This window comes from Pinus tabuliformis, chromosome 4_1 (genome assembly GCF_031772625.1).
Source record: "Pinus tabuliformis cultivar Carrire ecotype Pingquan chromosome 4_1, CPIR1, whole genome shotgun sequence".
In the NCBI taxonomy this organism is placed as follows: Eukaryota; Viridiplantae; Streptophyta; class Pinopsida; order Pinales; family Pinaceae; genus Pinus; species Pinus tabuliformis.
In genome coordinates, this window is record NC_142303.1 from 379,564,902 (window position 1) to 379,581,808 (window position 16,907).

The 16,907-nt window shown below is 30.8% G+C and overlaps 1 protein-coding gene across 1 annotated transcript; it reads left to right on the forward strand.

The window, feature by feature from the left end:
* Nucleotides 1-3,926: 3,926 nt before the first annotated feature.
* Nucleotides 3,927-16,123, forward strand: LOC149175883 (respiratory burst oxidase homolog protein A-like). Its single transcript, XM_089419778.1, has 15 exons — nt 3,927-5,041; nt 7,946-8,108; nt 8,209-8,257; nt 8,600-8,713; nt 9,893-10,312; nt 10,571-10,954; nt 11,472-11,567; nt 11,653-11,768; nt 11,943-12,051; nt 12,955-13,070; nt 13,178-13,340; nt 13,439-13,636; nt 13,757-13,885; nt 14,856-14,934; nt 15,671-16,123. Exons 1-15 carry the CDS (start codon nt 4,357-4,359, stop codon nt 15,790-15,792), a joined length of 2,943 nt encoding a protein of 980 aa, XP_089275904.1. The 5' UTR covers nt 3,927-4,356; the 3' UTR covers nt 15,793-16,123.
* Nucleotides 16,124-16,907: the final 784 nt, after the last annotated feature.

The window sequence follows — 16,907 nt, forward strand, 5'->3', positions numbered from 1 at the left end:
ATTTTTTTTATATGTTTAAATATTTTTATTATAAAGTAATAGAAAATTAAAAATTAAAAAATTAAAAATTAATTTAATTTAATTTAATTGTTTTTATATAATTCTATTTTTATGTTTAAAGAATTTTAATAAAAGTAATTTTAAATTATTATAGTTTTGATAAGTAAAAAAGTTTAAAAAATAATATTGTAAGATTTATTATCAAACTGTGATTTAATGTCCTTATACATATTATAATATATATTTTGAAATTATGATTTAATGTGAGTGTAAGCATGACAATATAAGAGAGTATTTTTTATTTTCAACCTTCTTAGTGTCACAAGGATGATAAATTCTTTTGAGCCATGATATTTTAGGAATAGTCCACCCTCTTTTTCACTAAAAATCTTGTGAGAATTTATCCTTATTTTGGAACTGTTGATTTTCTTCCTTATACTATTCACAACAAAGAAACACTTTTGATCCTATGGATTTGGGTCTCTCACTTTCTTATAATATCTTAATTTTAGTTGGTTATTGCATTACTATATTTTCCTAAATTTAAATGCGAGTATGCTTAGTAACGTTATTATATTGCAAAGTGGTCTCTTTCTTTATAACCAATGATCTAGCCAAGACTTGGCATCCTTATGCCAACTTGGTTGGAGTTGCAAATGATTTTGATTGGATTTTGGATCAATCTTAGGTAGCCTCTTGTCTTCCATGTCGTTTATCTTAGTTTGGTTCATTAAATACCTAGCCATAACCATGCTTTTGATGGAGAAAAGACTAAACACTTTTGATTTTATTATTATCTTTTATCCATTAATCTTTAAAGATGTTGCTACTTTAAATTTCATAACCATATGAAATAAAAAGAATGATGAGAATCTCAAAAAGAAGTTTCTTCTTATCTCCTAGATAAATATGAGCTATTATATACTTGTTTTCAAATTTATATTAAATTTTCCACTTTCTTGCTAAATGAGTTTATCTCTAATGGTTAAGAGGAATGATTGTATCTTCCCAACTACAAGTGATATGTTAAAACTTAAACTCATATCAAGTATATTGTTAGAATGGTTGGATGATCTTAAACTTAAACCTTAATTATTGTTATAATGGTATATCCTTTTAAATAAAAAAGCCAAAAATCCAAAACAAACAAACAAACATTTCCTAATCTTAAATTGATTTATACAACTTTTCAAAATAAATAAATAAAATATTTAAGTTTTTATTGATTATTTTTAAATAATTTTTTATAAAAATTTTAAAATTTAAAATATTATTTAAGTTTTTATAGAATTCTATTTTTATGTTAAAATAAATTTTTGAAAAGCTTTTAAAAATTAAAAAAATAATAAAGTTTTTACAGAATATTATTTTTAAGTTGAAATAATTTGAAGAAAAGTATTTTAAATTATTATAGCTTTGACGAGTGGAAAAGTTAGGAAGATTGATAGTATAAGATATATTTTAAAATTGTGATTTGATGTATGTGTGCACATGACAATATTTTCAAACTGTGATTTAATGTGGGTGTAAGAATGACAATTTAAGAAAAAATGCTTTTCATTTTCAACTCTTTTAGTATCACAAAAATGACAAATTCTTTTGACCCATGACATTTTAGGAATCATCCAACCTCTTTCACTAGGGAGCTTGTGAAAGTTTATACTTATTTCAACAATAATGATTTTTTTCCTTTACACTTGTCAAAACAAAGAAATACTTTTGATCATCTCCATTAGATTTGATCACTTCCTTGTAATTTCTTAATTTTAATTATTTATTGCATCACAAATTTTTCTTAAATTTAGATGCAATAATATGCTTAGTATTATTGTTACTTTGAAAGTTGTCTCTTCCTTTATACTCCATTGATCTATCCAATACTAACATCCTTATGCCAACTTGGCTTCCATGAATAATCGCAGGAAGCCTCTTGTATTCCATGATGTTTACTTTGATCTTCCATATGAAATACTTAGTCATAGCCATACTTTATTGGGGCAAAAGACCAATTTTTTTTGGATTATCTTTATCTTTTTGCATTATTCTTATGGATGTTGCAACTTCAACCTTCATAACCATATAAAATAAAAAAAATGACAAGAATCTCAAAAATAAATTTCATCTCTTATCTCATAAATATAGATTCCTAATATACAGTTGTTTTCAAACTTATAATAAACCTTCCATTTTTTTGTTAATTGGGTTTATCTTTGGTAATTGAGAAGAATTATTGTCATCATCTCAAGTACAAATGACATCTTTAGCCAAATACAATTTTAAGGGCTAAAATTATTAGAAATTTGAATATTTTTACAAAATATCACTAAAATTTTTAGAGATTCATATTATGGACTAGTAAGATTCAATATTGTTATAAATTTCAGGAATAGCACAGTGTAATGTATGTGATGATGAGAACTCCAAAGAGAGCATTGTCTTTGATGATGGATAGAGTTCCAGTTCCCATCCGAAACGTTGGACGAATGACATATATTACACATTGTTATTGCTGAAATCTATAACAATATAAATCACTGTGAAAGTCTCCAATCACACACAAAATTTAATATTTCTAAACTTTAAGATAAATTTCCATAATATATTGTTGTAATGATTCAAACTTAAACATTAAACCTTAGACTTATCTACTAGCTATAAAATCAAATATTTAAATAAATTTAAAAAAAACGAAAAACAAACCAACTAACAAAATTGTTATAATAAAAAAGACATTTCCCAAAATATAAAATTGTTAGAAGAATTACCAGGCTGACTTAGCAATTGCAAACCACATTTCTTCCCAATATAAAATGGTAACCAAACCCTCCCAAAATAAATTACAATTAAAAAATAAGCAACCCTGGAGTTTTAGGTAGAACCAGTAGCGAAGACAGGTCATGGTTTTGAATCATTATGCCATGCTTCCTACGAAAGTGTCACTAAATTCAAATGTTATTTTTTTAGTCCCTGTGCACAATAGCAGCAATTTTAAACGGTGGAGCATTATCCCATTACATGTTCAAGGGTATCCCATGGAATTTGATTCGCAGGCTGAGAATATAATATAATCTACCTTGACACATATAATATACCTAATATTTAGTATTTAGCAGACAATTATTGGTTTGATATTGAGCACGTCATACATGTGTCATGCATCACATGTTCTAGAATTTACTCCCATGATTGAAATCTGGCCGACACTGTTGAAGATATTTTTTTCTTTCTGGTTTTTCTTATGATTTGGTAGGTTGGATAAATGTAGGTGTGGGATGAGAACTGCCCCTTGAATATTTCGTAGGTTGGGAGAGTTCGTGGAATTGCTTTCAGAGAAAATATAAAAAGAAAACGACAGGGTCTTCTCACTATTCGTCTGTAACAATCAGAATCAAATCATCAGTTTAAAAGTGTAAATTAGTTTTTTTGCTTGATGTTTAGTTTCGGGTTTAGTGTTATAGGTAATGGGAGAGGTTGAAGATGGAAGTCATTTTGGAGATTAAATTGAATTAAGTTTGTCAATTGCATGAAGTTTAATCTGGGCATAGGGTCATAGGTCATCACGAAAGTTTGAAGATGAAAGTCACTTTGGTGGAATTAAGAGGTTTAGTCCCTGTTATAGGGTCATAAATTATGAGAAAGATTGAAGATAGAAATCACTTTGAGGAAATTAAACTTTCCAAAATACATCTAACTTTAACGAAACTTCACAAAATTCTAATAATAAGCATCCCATTATAGATGAATCAAGTCTTTTTCATCCCATACAATTACTAACCCCAACCTCTAATCAACTTTGACACCCCACAAGTAAAAAAAACAACAACAACACAAACTGTCTGTCGTTTACACCTTTGAATTCCAACGGTAAAATATATGAAAGGGCCTTCGTTGTTGCCTTGCTTTGCTGTTTTCTGTGTAAGGTAGCGCCGGCTATAAGCGCATGAGATGCGAAGCAAGCAATCAATCTCCACCTTACACGACTAGCCCATGTAACCGAATCTCAACAACTACTGCAATATTAACATATTCAGGGTGGGCAATGCCAGGGGAGGGAAGCGAATTTATTTTTCTGCAAGTAATTGGGTAACGAATTAGTCCAGACATAATTATATTCAGGAAATTGACTGGGAATTTCAGAGAGAAAAGGAACAAGAATTCAAAGTTCAGCATGAATTCCTTCAGCCTCTGGTTTTCAACAACAAATTCTCACCAACCTGCAGGGGTGTGGGGCTTCTGTATCGATTTACCGAATTGGGTACTTTGAGATTCTTGAATTGTCGTTTGTTTCGGCACCGGATTTGAAGCTTTCTCTGCAAGTTTGTTCCTTGTGTTTGTCTGGATTTTGGGAAATTTACTATGAGGACGCCCAGTATTGCGAGCGAGAAGGATTTGAGTGGACACCATGAAAGAAAATGGAGCTCTGGAGCAAGCAGCTCTAGGAGATCCAGCCTTGGGGCCAGGAGTATGGACATGTCTGGTGAGAATGGGATTTTTCCTGTGTTTGGCATGGACCCAAGAAATGATAATGATGAGGAATTGGTGGAGGTCACTCTGGATGTTCATGACAATTCTATTTTCCTACGCAGCGTAGCCCCTGCAGGCCAAGAAGCCGCTGACTCTGCAATGCTGGCCATTGATGGCCTGGAGCGGAAAAGCTCCAGGAATTCGAGTGTTAGCAGGAGTGCTTCCAGCAGGCTGAGGGACTTCAAGGCCGAGGCTTCTTCCAGGGCGAGGAAGCTTTCTCAGGATTTTCTGGCTGAACTGAAACGTTTGTCTTGGAATCATTCATCCTCGCAGCGTTCTTTAAGGCAGCAGAATGCAGGCAATGAGGATCTTCTGGCTGCCAGGAATGTCAGGAAACAGAGGGCTCAGCTTGACAGGACTAGATCCGGAGCTCAGCAGGCTCTCAAGGGCCTTCGGTTTATCAGTAAAGCGACAGGAAAGTCTGATGGGGATGAGCTGTGGATGGAAGTGGCTGCCCAGTTCCATCGACTCGCCAAAGATGGTTTTCTCTCGCGCTCCGACTTCGCTCAATGCATTGGTAATTGCTTTTCCATAGATACTGTCTGCTCCATTTTTGCATTGTTGAATAGTTATGCATGTTTTTCAGGGGAGGGGAGAAAATTACTTTTTCAGAGATACTGTTTGTTCCAATTTTTGGTTAGTTGCAGAGTTCTGTACGTTTTCCTGGAAAAGGGTGAAATTAATTTTACACATCAATTTCGTGCTTTAAGTTAATGATTGGCTTACTGTCTTTACTATTCTACTATTTTTTTGTACCAGAAAGTGATTCAAGGGACAGAATGTAAAGATAATAAGCCAAATTTCGGTCACTAAAGTTAATGATTGATTTACTGTCTTTACTATTTTCTCCTCCTTTGCACCAGAAAGTGATATTCAAAGGACAGAATAAAAGCAATAAGCTAAATATTAATCACTATGCAATAAGCTAATGGTTAGATTACTATCTTTATATCAAAGAACAAAATCCAAATGCAATAAACCAAATATTAACACCATATAATAAGCCAATGATTAGCTTAAGTCTTTACAGTTTCTCATTTAGATCAGAATAAAATAATATTCAATATACAAAATAAAAAACAATACACCTATTATTAATTTAATGCATAGTGTTTAATATTTACGAATAATTTTTACATATAACCAAAAAAAAATTGTTTTTTAAATAAATTTTCACAATAAAAAAGACATTAAATGCCATTAATTACTGTGACAGACATAAAGTCACTGTGAAACAACAAGGTACAATATGGGATGTCACTGATAACCATGACACTTATTATTATTATTATTTTTTTTAGTTTTTACTCTAATAATGTAGTTTCAAAGTGTGGTTCAAGTTTTTACAGTAATAGTTTTTTTTATCTATTTTTTGTGCATCAGCAAGGTGCATTAAATGTCAAGGTGCATTGAATTATGAGTCAAGAAGGCAACAGTATAGTATTTTATCCATAATTTTGGTAATCTCGCAGGTGCATTAGCTGTCACTGAGAGCCTTTATGAGCCTTTCAATTAATGATTGAGATTTTGCTCTGGAAATTACAGAATTAATTATTCTATTACTCTTGGAATACTTTGCCTTGTCTGCATCTCTACTCGTTAAAAAATTACATAGCTAATTAATATGTTATTTACTCTGGTAAATTAGGATCAATTAGTTTGATCAACTCGTTTTTCCCTCTCCTCAGCAAGCGGATTTAGGTGAGTTTCATCCATCTCTCAGAAACTTTATAATTAACGTGGTGCATAGATTACTTAGAACTCATAAAACCATGAGATGTTGGGTAAATATTATAAGTTTGAATATACAAACATTTCATAAAGCTGATTTCAGGGTTTTATTTTACTCTAAATTTATGTGGATTGCAGATTCACACACGTACAATGGTATATAAAAAGTCAAAATACCCATTAGTGATCTGAAATAATTTTATTTTTACTATAAATTTATAACGATGACAGATTTTGACATTAAAAAGAAATAAAATCAAATAAAAAAATACTAGTTAGATATCTAAAATTTATAATCAAAATAAATATGTCACAACCTATTAACAATTTTTAATCAAAATAAATGATGTGATAATTTTTGAGGGGTGGATAATTTTTGAGAGGTGGATTAAGTGGTGAATGGATTACTTAGAATGGATAAAACCATGAAATGTTGGATACATATTATAAATTTAATATACAAACATTTCATACAGATACAGTTCATTTGAGGGTTTAATTTTACTCTAAACTTATGTGGATTGCAGATTCACACAACTGCAATTGGTATAAAGCAAAGTCAAAATACCAATTAGTTGTTTGAAATAGTTTAATTCTACTCAACTTATTGGGATGACCGATTTTGACCTTAAAAAGATATAAAGTCAAATAAAAAAAATACCAGCTAGATATCTAAAATTTATAATCAAAATAAGTATCATAGACAATTTTTGAGGGGTGGATAATTCTTATAGACAGATTTATGCATTTTACCCATCAAATCCACTTTTGCTACCCATCAAATCCACTTTTGTTTTCACTGGTTGATTGGCATCAATTAGTTTGAGTAACTAATCTTTTCAACTTGGAGACACATACATCTTATTTGTCAAATCCATCGCTGAATTTTATATTTGAAATTTTTGCAATAAAAAACAAGTCTCATCACCAACTCTGGCCTCCTCCTCAGCTTTCTGTGGAGTATTGTTGTCTAATTAGTATTAAATTTGAAATTGTATTATAAGTTCAACCATGGTTAGAGATTTTTCTGAACTATAAATAATATTTCGGGGAGGAGAAAAAGTGTCTAAACTTTTAAGAAATGGTTAAATAAATAGTATTTTGTGTAGGAAATGTTATTATAGAATTCATTGATAGTAAATTCTTCTCTTTATTAGAGATTTTAGTGTGGAAGTTTTATAAGTTTGTGTGATAGAGGAATTATCAACTTTAGTAGATTGTTCTTAAAGTTTAATATATTATAATTTATATAAATAAAATATTAATAAAGTTGATTTAAATAAATATTTAGTATTTGTTTGGGTTAGGTTTAGTACAATTATTTTAGATTTGTTTTTTAGTTTTAATGAGTAATATAATTTTAGTTGAAATTATTATTATTATATTATAAGAGAGCTTTTATGTCTGTGTAGAATTCGCAGCCCAAAAATGAAAACATCTAAAATAACAAAAAATAAACTCAAAAATAAAAATATCTTAAATAACCATAAATAATCTCAAAAATAAAAACATCTAAAATTTAAACTCTTCTCAATAAATTATGTTTTTTTTTAATAACATTTAATTTTAATGTTATATGTGAAACTAAATTCTCACTTCACTATTTATGTTCAATCTCTGATCTAAAATGTTTGTTACATGATCGTTATATATATGAGGGGAAATTTATGTGGACGCATTGTGTGTTTAGGGATGAAGGATTCGAAGGAATTCGCGGGAGAGTTATTCGATGCATTAGGTCGCAGAAGATACCGCTGTAAGATCGACCGAATAACTCTGGATGAGCTGCGCGAGTTCTGGCTGGAGATGTCGGTCCAAAGTTTTGATTCTCGACTCCAACTATTCTTTGACATGTAAGTAGTTGCTGGCGCTCCAATTTTAGGCAAAGGCCGGTGTTGAGTATACTCGCTACTGTATTTTCTCAGTTTACTTCATTGAATTTTGCACTTTCAGGGTAGATAAGAACGCTGACGGAAGAGTGACAGAAGAGGAAGTTAAAGAGGTAAGCGTTTAACCTTGGTGTACAGGTTTTCTGTTGCGCATCTTTATGTACATAAGATCGATTGAACTCGCTGGGGATTCTAGAATATTGTCGAAAATATCTTAAATTAGATGGTTAGAAGATTAATTGTTTAACTTTGTTTCATATAATTTCTAAATATTCTCAAAATTTATAATGGACCTAAATTCAACATTTTCTTTCATACTAGATTCCGAAGAATAACTTCTAAATATTCTCAAAATTTACGATTAACCTAAGCTCAGCATTTTCTTTCATGCTTGATTCCTGAGAATTAGTGCAATCACAACATTTCTATGACTTCTTTCGATTGCATTTGAATAGCTTATCATGTTGAGCGCTTCTGCGAACAAATTATCGAAACTCAAAGAACAGGCAGAGGAGTATGCCGCATTGATCATGGAGGAGCTTGATCCAGAGAATTTTGGATACATTGAGGTAATTGCCACTACTTTTCTCAGACATAGAATTTCCATAGCTCAGCTGCCATTTCCTTAAAGTTATTTGCCCCCCTTATTATATAAAATCAACACTCAAGTTTTGAAATTTTAAGAAAACATTGAAGTTTTGAACTTTCAAGAGGAAAGAATACTAGATATAGTGAAGCTAAAGTGACAATAATGCTGGTTAGGTGATGAGTATAATGGCAAATTCTGGAAATATCTCAAAATCTGTATCATGTTAAATATTTTTCTTTTATCGTCAGATTTTAAGATGTGCCACATAAATCCTGCAATCCTTATAAGTTCAACAGTGAAATAAAAATGATTTATCATAAAAATCACACTTATCATATTTATTTAAACTTTAAATATATCTTCCTGTTTTGCAAAAAAATATCAAATTACCAGTAAATTGGTTTTCAAATACTGACTATGTGGCTAATACTTCTTCCTGCTATATTTTCGAAAAATTATTTCAACTTATAATATATTTATTTATATTTTAACATACGATTTATATAGTTAATTTTAATAATTTAAATTTTTTATGTTAAATACTATTTTATTTTCTGTATTTAAACATTAAAACATATATTATATAAAAAGTACATACATGGATATTAGAGGATAGTTATATATACATATATTTTTATTGATATATAACGTAATAAGATAGGTGTTCTAAGAGTTAGTTTTATTGATTTGTTTGAGTTATATTGATTGAGTTATTTTTGGTTGAAAAGTTAGGATTTTAATGTTTTTTCAGGTATTGAAGGTCAGTATAGATTTCGAAGTTCAAAAAAAACAAATAATGAATTTTTTTTTTTCCATAAAAATGTTTATGAGTAAAAATATTCCTTTATTTTCGTATCGAGCATTGCAATATTTTAATCCTATTTAATTATTAAAATGTCTTATAACACATATTTTCAGGTATTTTATTTTCAATTGCTCAGGTTCTCCTTATTATAAAATTGAACTTTTTAAGTTTCCTCATGTAGAACATTTTATTTAAAAACAAAATAAATGATTATATTTTGCGCTCTCTTTTCACGACCATACGATGAAACTTACCCTGAATTAACATTATTTTTTTTCTCATAATGTCTGAGAAGTGGACTTCATACTCTTGGAATTGTGACTAAATTTGGAAATTTCTCTTGAAACCTTACAGTTATGGCAATTGGAAACCTTGCTGTTGCAAAGAGACACTTACATGAATTACAGTCAAGCTCTGAGCTGCAGCAGCCAAGTTGTGAGCCAAAATTTTGGGCCAAAGAAGGAAAATGTAATTCAGAAGGCAGCTACCAAAATCAGGATCTTCATGGATGAGAATTGGCAAAGAGTGTGGGTTGTTTTCCTCTGGACCACGGCAATGATCGTAATTTTCACATGGAAATTCTTTCAATACAAAGACAAGGCAGCTTTTCATGTTATGGGCTACTGTCTATTGATTGCTAAAGGTTCTGCCGAGACTCTGAAACTCAACATGGCGCTCATATTGCTTCCAGTCTGTCGGAACACAATTACTTGGCTCCGGTCTACTAAGCTTGGATTGTTCGTTCCCTTCGATGATAATATAAATTTTCATAAGGTTTGTAATTTGGGAATATTGTAAAATTTTATAAACAGGGTTTGATTTCACAATTATTCCTCAAATTCCGAAAAAATTGCAATCAAAATAAAGATATCCTAGCTGAGCACTAATAATATGAGGATGAAATGTTAAGCTTTTAAGGGATTCGGTAGTCATATATTTTTCTTTAACCACAAAGATCTTCGAATCCGAATTGCAGAGGGCCTGCTTTCTCTGTGTGCTATTAATTCAATTTTTCATGGTTAACTTTTACAGACTATTTCAGCGGCCATTGTGATAGGAGTGATACTACATGCCGTCAACCATTTAGCTTGCGATTTCCCTCGTGTAACCCACGCCTCTGAATCAGAATTCGCAATTATAGCGCAGTACTTCAATTACAAAAAGCCGACATATGCAGATATGGTCAAAGGACCAGAAGGTATAACTGGGATCTGCATGGTTGTTCTGATGGCAACTGCATTCACACTTGCAACTCGATGGTTCAGAAGAAATGTTGTTAAGCTTCCGCGACCTTTCAACAGATTGACAGGGTTCAACGCCTTCTGGTATTCACACCATCTTCTGGTGATTGTATACATTCTGCTCATCGTCCATGGGATCAGGGTCTACCTAGAGCACATATGGTACAAGAAAACAGTGAGTTTGAGCATTTATTCATCTTTAACAGTGAATTTATTGAAAATTTAAATTTGGAAATTTTCTTTTTTTTTTAAAGTACTTTCCTGTAATCTATTTTAACCAGCATGGAAATTGTTTTAATCAGCCATTTTCATATAGATGGTAAATTCTGGGAATAATATGGAATTTGATGGAGGGTAGAGTTCAAACAATTAACTTTAACTTTTCTTCTGTCCATTACATTCAGAAATATTTTCAGAATCTGCAATTCAATTAAATTTAATATTAAATATAAATATAAAGATCAGTCATACTTATTTAGATTGTAAAATTTGAAATTGAAAATAATCTGAAATTTAATAGACAAAATAAAGGTTAAACAATATACTTGACTTCTGTTCATCAAATTCAAAAATATTTCCATTTCCAAAATCTACTATTCAATTAAATTCGGTACTAGATATTAAATTCAGTATTTTTAAATTTTTTTCCTAACCTTACTTTATTTATTACATCTGTATGAACATATGAACAGACATGGATGTATCTTGCTGTACCATTGTTACTCTATGCGGGTGAGAGGACGCTCAGAGCTTTGAGGTCTGGATATTACTCTGTACAAATATTGAAGGTAGGCAAATTCAGATTCAAGTAAATATTGTTTTCTGACTTTCCATGAAGGAGAAAAAATTATTGATATGTTTATGATTGGCCAGTTCTCAATATATCCTGGAAACGTTTTGAGCGTTATAATGACCAAGCCACAAGGATTTAAGTACAAGAGTGGACAATATATATTTCTGAAATGTCCTGCAGTTTCACCTTTTGAGTGGTGAGTGATTTAACATATTTGTGTCATGATTCTAACATGATAGATACTAATTCATTTAGATTCTAAATGATCTTACCTGATATTTGTGTCATGATTCTAACATGATAGATACTGAATTTTAATTCTAATTTAGATTCTAAATGCTTTATTCATATTCTTCATCTTTTCCAACAGGCATCCATTTTCCATCACTTCAGCTCCCGGGGATGATTACATTAGTGTTCATATTAGGACGTCGGGCGATTGGACAGAAGAATTAAAACGTGTTTTTGCTGCAGCTGATGTAAGATTTATTTAATAATAATAATTAAAATTAGTTGGAAATGATTATGTTTGTTTCGATTTTCCTTCCCTTTTGCTTCTCCTTATATTTTTATTACTTCATTTTGGTTAAGGGTGTGTATCTGAAAGTACCAAACACAGTCATGTTTTAAAACTTTGATGATTGGACCTAAATGGTGATATAACATGATGGAAATTGCATAAGTGGACAAAAAGATATTTTTACTATATTGTTGTAATTATTTAGAAATCCAGTTGGTCTTGATGGTAGATTTAGACATTCAATTGAGTAAATTTAAAGTGATTTTGCTCCCTGCATCTTGAATACAACACATTTGCATACATATAATATTTCCATTATCTGATACCACATAGCTGAATTATATATCAGCAATTTTATTTTTGAATGCAAGCTTCTGTGTGATTAGAATTATTGCATACATATAAAGATATTCCCATTATCTGATACCACAAAGATGAATTATATATTAACAATTTTATTATTTGAATGTAAGCTTATGTGTGATTAAAATTATTTAAAGATCTGTTTTCTGGATTTATTACATAAATGCATTAATTATGTGATTAATTGCAAAATTAACTAATGTGATTTATCATTAAATATTAGTGGGTTATAAATTTTTTAATTAATACATTTATATTCTTAAAAATATATATATAAACAATAATATTTTAATTTTTTATGAAATCAATCCTATAATTTTAATTCTGTGATTAATTGCAAAATCAACTAATGTGATTTATCATTAATATTATAAACTTTCTAATTAATACATTTATATTCTAAAAAGAAAATATATAAACAATAATTTTTTTTTGATGAAATAAATCATAAATGTGGATTGGATTGGCCAAATTTAGAAATTTATATTTTGTAATGCAGGCAAGTGAGCCTCCTGCAATTAGCAAGACACAGGCCGAGACAACTGAGAAGAGCCTCTTGCCTCCTGCCATTAGCAAGACACAGGCCGAGACAACTGAGAAGAGCATAGGCAAAAGGTAACCAAATTTTGAATAAACCCAAAACTTAGTAAGTTTTATAAGACGAACTGTTCAAGGTAGGTCTTTATTCATGGCTGAAAAATTGCAAATTGATTCTCTTACAGTCTGCCAAGGCTCTTCGTCGATGGGCCCTATGGAGCTCCAGCACAGGATTACGCAAAATATGATGTACTACTCCTTGTTGGTCTCGGTATTGGAGCTACCCCTTTCATTAGCATATTGAAGGATTTGCTCATGAACATCAAGCTGATAGAAGATAACAGGATGGTAAGAATGAAAATTTCACTATCCATAGATTGAAAGATTTTGAAATAGGTAGTAACATGCCTGTGCATGTTGAACTGGACTGATATTTTTCCATGCAGGAATCCAATTCTGATAGCAGCAAGTCCTTCACTGAGAGCCCCAGCAAAGGCAAGCATGATTATCCCATAACAAGTCCCAAGAAGAAGAAGAAGTCCATGCAAACCACCAATGCATATTTCTATTGGGTTACAAGAGAGCAAGGCTCATTCGATTGGTTCAAGGGAGTCATGAACGAAGTGGCCGAGATGGATCAAAAGGTAAGACCAGCTTGAGTGTTTTCCCACGACGTAAATAAAAACATTCCATTTTATGAATGATACAGGAAAATGACGAGATCTATGGTAAGGGATAATGAAGATAATTATCCAATTTTGCAGAGGGTCATAGAAATGCATAATTATTTGACGAGCGTTTATGAGGAAGGAGATGCTCGATCTACCTTGATCACCATGGTACAGGCCTTGAATCACGCTAAGAATGGGGTAGACATTGTGTCTGGAACAAGGGTATGTTTGTTAAATATCTGAGTAGAAATTACGTGCTTTATAGTCTTTGAAAACAATTAAAGAATACTGTTAGGATTGAGATAGAATTAGGTAAATTTATTTGAACTTTTTCATTTAATTCTGGGATCAATTTTGTTCTAAATTAATTTCACTCCCATCCATCATAAACAAGCAGGTGAAAATAGATGTGAAAATAGTAAATAATATATTTATTTTATTTGAAGTTTAAATTATTTCAATAGGTTTCAATTTTTTTTGGTGAATGAGTAATTTTTTGGAGTAACATGGGTTAGGCTTAATATTAATGGTTGCTGTCATTATAACATTAAGAAATCTTTTAAGTTAGATATACTAGGAATTTATGACAAGAGCCAAGAGCCTACTTCTTGGACCTGGCTTACCAAAAATTTATGACTTAATAAGCTTTAGATATACTAGGAATTTGTGACTTAGTAAGAGCCTAAAGCCTACTCTTGAACCTGATTTACCAAGAACTTAGCAATAGAAAAAAATGTACAACTTAAACCTTATCAAAATGGGATATCATCCATTATGTCAACCACTCAGTTATCTCACTAAAAAAACTTGCAAATTTGGAAATTTATTAAAATTATATAATATGTAAATAAATAAAATAAATTGAAATAATTTTGTAGAACAATCTGCATTGCAAAATGTGTATATTCAATTGAATACCTAAAATCAAATCAGCAATTAATATATTAACTTTGCTCCGTGCTTTTTGTTGAATGTTCAAAACTGCAATCACATAGATTCAGAAAAACAATTCCTCCCTGCATCCAAATAGACTAAAAAAATTCTCCATCCTTTTGTTGAATGTTCAAACCTGCATTCCACTGTAACACCCAATTTTTATATTGATTTTTCAGTCAAATGGATTTCAAATTATCATAAATGTTACCAGAATAATTTTATATGGCTTCATCTTATGATTAAGTGATGTTACCAGGTTCGAACCCATTTTGCAAGGCCAAATTGGAGGAAGGTTTTCTCAAGGGTTTCTTCAAAGCATCCTTACGCCACCGTGGGTAAGTTCATTTATAATTATTTTGTGCACTGCATACTGGATGCTTCTTCTCACAAGAATTATATTAGTGTAATTGCTAGAAATGGAAGACTATATATTTTTGTTATGTTCATCATAACTTTGTCCGAATGGGATTGTTGTGATCTTCCTGAACAAATTAAATTCAGAATGAATTGAAGTTTATTAATGTCCAGACAAAAGAATAAAACAAGTGCAAAATTCTCCATGTATTTCCAATCCATGTTTAATATATCGGGTGGGAAAAGTTGAATCTTTCTGCACAGTAACAGAGATGAATCTCACTACATCAATGTAAAAAGTTTTCACAATCAGTAATCATATTGTTGATGATTTTTTTTAAATGTATATTGAATAGTTTTTTTTTTTTATAATATTTAAAGTGGACATTCTGCTCTTCATCATCAAAAACACATAAAAATATAATCATCAGAATGTATAAGTTTTTAGAATGTATAAGTTTTCACAATTAGTAATTATATTGTTAATGTAAATTAGATAAAACTTCTAGTAAACACTTTACCCATCATCAAAAACGAAAAACCCTTATATATCTCTCATTATAAATAGAAGATTTTTATTAATAAAACATTAAATATAAATGTTGGAAGTTTTGAAAATTCTACACAATTTACATCAACAACAATATAATCTTCATTCATGAATTGCAAGTTTAGATTGAGAAAGGTATGATCTAACTCCTGAATGAAATTGAGCAGGTGTATTTTACTGTGGAGCCCCTTCATTGGCGCAGGAATTGAGCAAGCTCTCGCAGGAGTACAGTCACGATACATCCAAAGCCACAGCCACTAGATTCGAGTTTCATAAAGAGCACTTCTAAATGACTACTCTTCTATTTTGTAAATCATTTTTTTTTTCACAAAACTAAACCATGAACACAGAACAGTTTTCCATATTCAAAGGTTTTGTAGACCTAAATTGCAATATTATTTTTACAATATAGGAACGTTCCCACTCAGGTCCACCTGTCACCTTGAAATTAAGTATACAGGTAGCTGACGGGCCGAGGCGAGTGAACTCGGCATTATGCCATTTGTTTAAGATATTCATAATAACAATGAAAGCCATTGTAATTTGTCCACTTTCCCAGGGGGCCTTGATAATTTGCAGTATGGAAATAATAAAGAAAATACTATATACATTGTACTTTACATCCTTGTAAGCCTTATGAAACCTCTGCAGTATGGAAATAATAAAGAAAATACTATATACATTGTACTTTACATCCTTGTAAGCCTTATGAAACCTCTGGCTAATTATAACATGGTGACCAAGTATAGACCATATACTTCATTTATGGACTGTGAACTACGTTGTTTATTCAATTCTATGACCTCGAATCTAGAAACATTCAGTAAATGACAAAGGAACTGCACTTTTTTGTCACCTCGAATCTTTATTATTTTTCATATCAGTAATTGATGGGGATGCCCATCTTTCTCTAAGGGCTGCCATGGGGACCGGGACCGGTATCAGTTTCCGTAAACATCTCACCAAATCCTTCATTTGTCGTCCCTCTCTTTACGGAGACCAAAAAGCCTTAGTATCAAATCAATATTATAGCATAAATTTATCTTTAAATTTATTTTGAGTCTTCTTTGTCGTACATATTTTGTCCATGGGAAATAAATAATCGTATCCTTAAAAAAAAAAGACAGTCACCAGTAATCGGGCATTGCCCTTTTGAATACCAAACCCAAATTCATCAGGAATTGGGTGAGATGAAACGCCATATATATATATATATATTCCAATGGGTGGAGATTTGAATTTGTTATATATTTTAATGAAGGTTTTAATAAAATATCTATTTATTATTAATTTAAAATTCTTTTATGGTTGTGTTAAAAATGAAAATATATTTTCAAAAACATATTTATTAAAAAAATATTTATTTATACTGTAATTCAAATGTTTTAAGATTTTCCATATATA

What these genes read in the sequence shown, in the direction of transcription:
- LOC149175883 (XM_089419778.1), top strand. Translation starts at nt 4,357, where the DNA reads ATGAGGACGCCCAGTATTGCGAGCGAGAAGGATTTGAGTGGACACCAT. An exon ending in CGACTTCGCTCAATGCATTG is followed by an intron (nt 5,042 to 7,945) that starts GTAATTGCTTTT and finishes TTGTGTGTTTAG; the next exon opens with GGATGAAGGATTCGAAGGAA. An exon ending in GAGAAGAGCATAGGCAAAAG is followed by an intron (nt 13,071 to 13,177) that starts GTAACCAAATTT and finishes ATTCTCTTACAG; the next exon opens with TCTGCCAAGGCTCTTCGTCG.